At 73.3% G+C, this 1,567-nt stretch overlaps 1 protein-coding gene across 1 annotated transcript; it reads left to right on the forward strand.

The window, feature by feature from the left end:
* The first annotated feature begins 225 nt into the window (after positions 1–225).
* On the forward strand, positions 226–1,333 carry MESP1 (mesoderm posterior bHLH transcription factor 1). Its single transcript, XM_055417542.2, has 2 exons — positions 226–944; positions 1,259–1,333. Exons 1-2 carry the CDS (start codon positions 249–251, stop codon positions 1,331–1,333), a joined length of 771 nt encoding a protein of 256 aa, XP_055273517.1. The 5' UTR covers positions 226–248.
* The last annotated feature ends 234 nt before the right edge of the window (positions 1,334–1,567 follow it).

A 1,567-nucleotide genomic window follows, 5' to 3' on the forward strand; every position in this document is an offset into this window, starting at 1 on the left:
CGGAGTGTCCGGGTCGGGTGTCCATGCGAGGGCCCAGGTGGGGCCAACCTGGCGCAGCCAACAGGCCGACACCTTCGCCCCCCGCAACCCCCACCCCGACGTTGGTTCAAAGGGTCAAGCCCCGCCCCCGCCAGGCCCCCGAGCCCCCTTTGAAGTGCTGATGCGGCCTGGAAGAGGCCACTTCACACTTCGGGGCTCGGGGATAAAGCGGTCGCCGGCCGCCAGCCTCCAGACACGCCGCCGCTGCCATGGCCCAGTCCCTGTGCCCTCCGCTCTCTGAGTCCTGGATGCTCGCGGCAGGCTGGGGCCCAGCTCAGCCGCCGCCGGCCGCCGACGCGGACTGCGGCTGCTCCCCCGCTTCGTCCCCGGACTCTTGGGGCAGCGTCCCGGCCTGCAGCCCCGTGCCGAGCCCCGGGAGCCCGGCCACCCGCGCCGCCCTCCGCGCCCCGGCAGCCGGGAGGCGAGGCGCCCGGGGCGGCCGCCTGGGCGCCGGGCAGCGGCAGAGCGCCAGCGAGCGCGAGAAGCTGCGCATGCGCACGCTCGCCCGCGCCCTCCACGAGCTGCGCCGCTTTCTGCCTCCGTCGGTGGCGCCCGCCGGCCAAAGCCTGACCAAGATCGAGACGCTGCGCCTGGCCATCCGCTACATCGGACACCTGTCGGCCGTGCTGGGCCTCAGCGAGGACAGCCTGCAGCGCCGGCGCCGGCAGCGCGGCGACGCGGCGCCCCCTCGGGGCTGCGCGCTGTGCCCCGACGGCGGCCCTGCGGAGGCGCAGACGCGAGGCTGCTGCTGCGGCTCGGCCGCCGGCGCCGCGGTGTCCTGGGGGTCCCCGCCCGCCTGCCCCGGAGCCCTGGCAGCGCCCGAGCTGCGCGACCCTCCGGTACTTTACGACCGCGGGGCGGCGTGCCCGGAAGGACCGGCGATGGAGCCGAGCCCCTCATCCCCGGTTAGTATCGCCCTCCTTTGCGCGGACTCCCTCCCGGCTCAGCGCCGTCGTGTGGTGGCACTACCTACCGTCTCATATCCGCACCTCACATTCCGGGGATCAGCCCCCGGTGGGGCTCCCCCACTGGCGACCCGGCCTCGCCTGCTCGCTCTCTGGAGCGACACGGTTGGCGTGCGCGGGGCGCCCGAGCGGCGAGGGGAGGGAGGGGGACACTGCGGACTCAGAAGGACCCCCTGAGAGCGGAGCTCGCGAGCGCGGACACCCAGGCTCGGCGGCCTCACGCTGAGCACCACGCTGTTCCCTGTCTCCTCCAGCTCTTTCCCGGCGACGTCCTGGCCCTGCTGGAGACCTCGATGCCCCTCTTGCCCCTGGAGTGGCCGCCGGCCTGAGAAGTTGAAGTGACGGCGGACATCTGGCGCCCAGTTCTGTGAGCACCGACGCCTTTTTGGCCTCCGCGCCTTCGAAGAGGTCCCTCTCCAGACTCCCCGAAAGAGGGCACCGGAGATACCGGCGTGGGCATCGCTGAAAGGGAGAGCCGGTCCCCACCTAGGACGGACTTCCGCAACCCCTCCCGCGATGCAGGGCTCAGAGGGTGGACACTTGAAGACAGGCAGGAGCTCTGC

The sequence above is a fragment of the Moschus berezovskii genome, chromosome 21 (genome assembly GCF_049115385.1).
Source record: "Moschus berezovskii isolate FMDL1 chromosome 21, NW_MosBer_1.0, whole genome shotgun sequence".
Lineage (NCBI taxonomy): Eukaryota > Metazoa > Chordata > Mammalia > Artiodactyla > Moschidae > Moschus > Moschus berezovskii.

Coding starts and splice junctions, on each gene's coding strand:
- MESP1 (XM_055417542.2), top strand. CDS start 249: ATGGCCCAGTCCCTGTGCCCTCCGCTCTCTGAGTCCTGGATGCTCGCG. Junction 945..1,258: donor AGCCGAGCCCCTCATCCCCG/GTTAGTATCGCC, acceptor TGTCTCCTCCAG/CTCTTTCCCGGCGACGTCCT.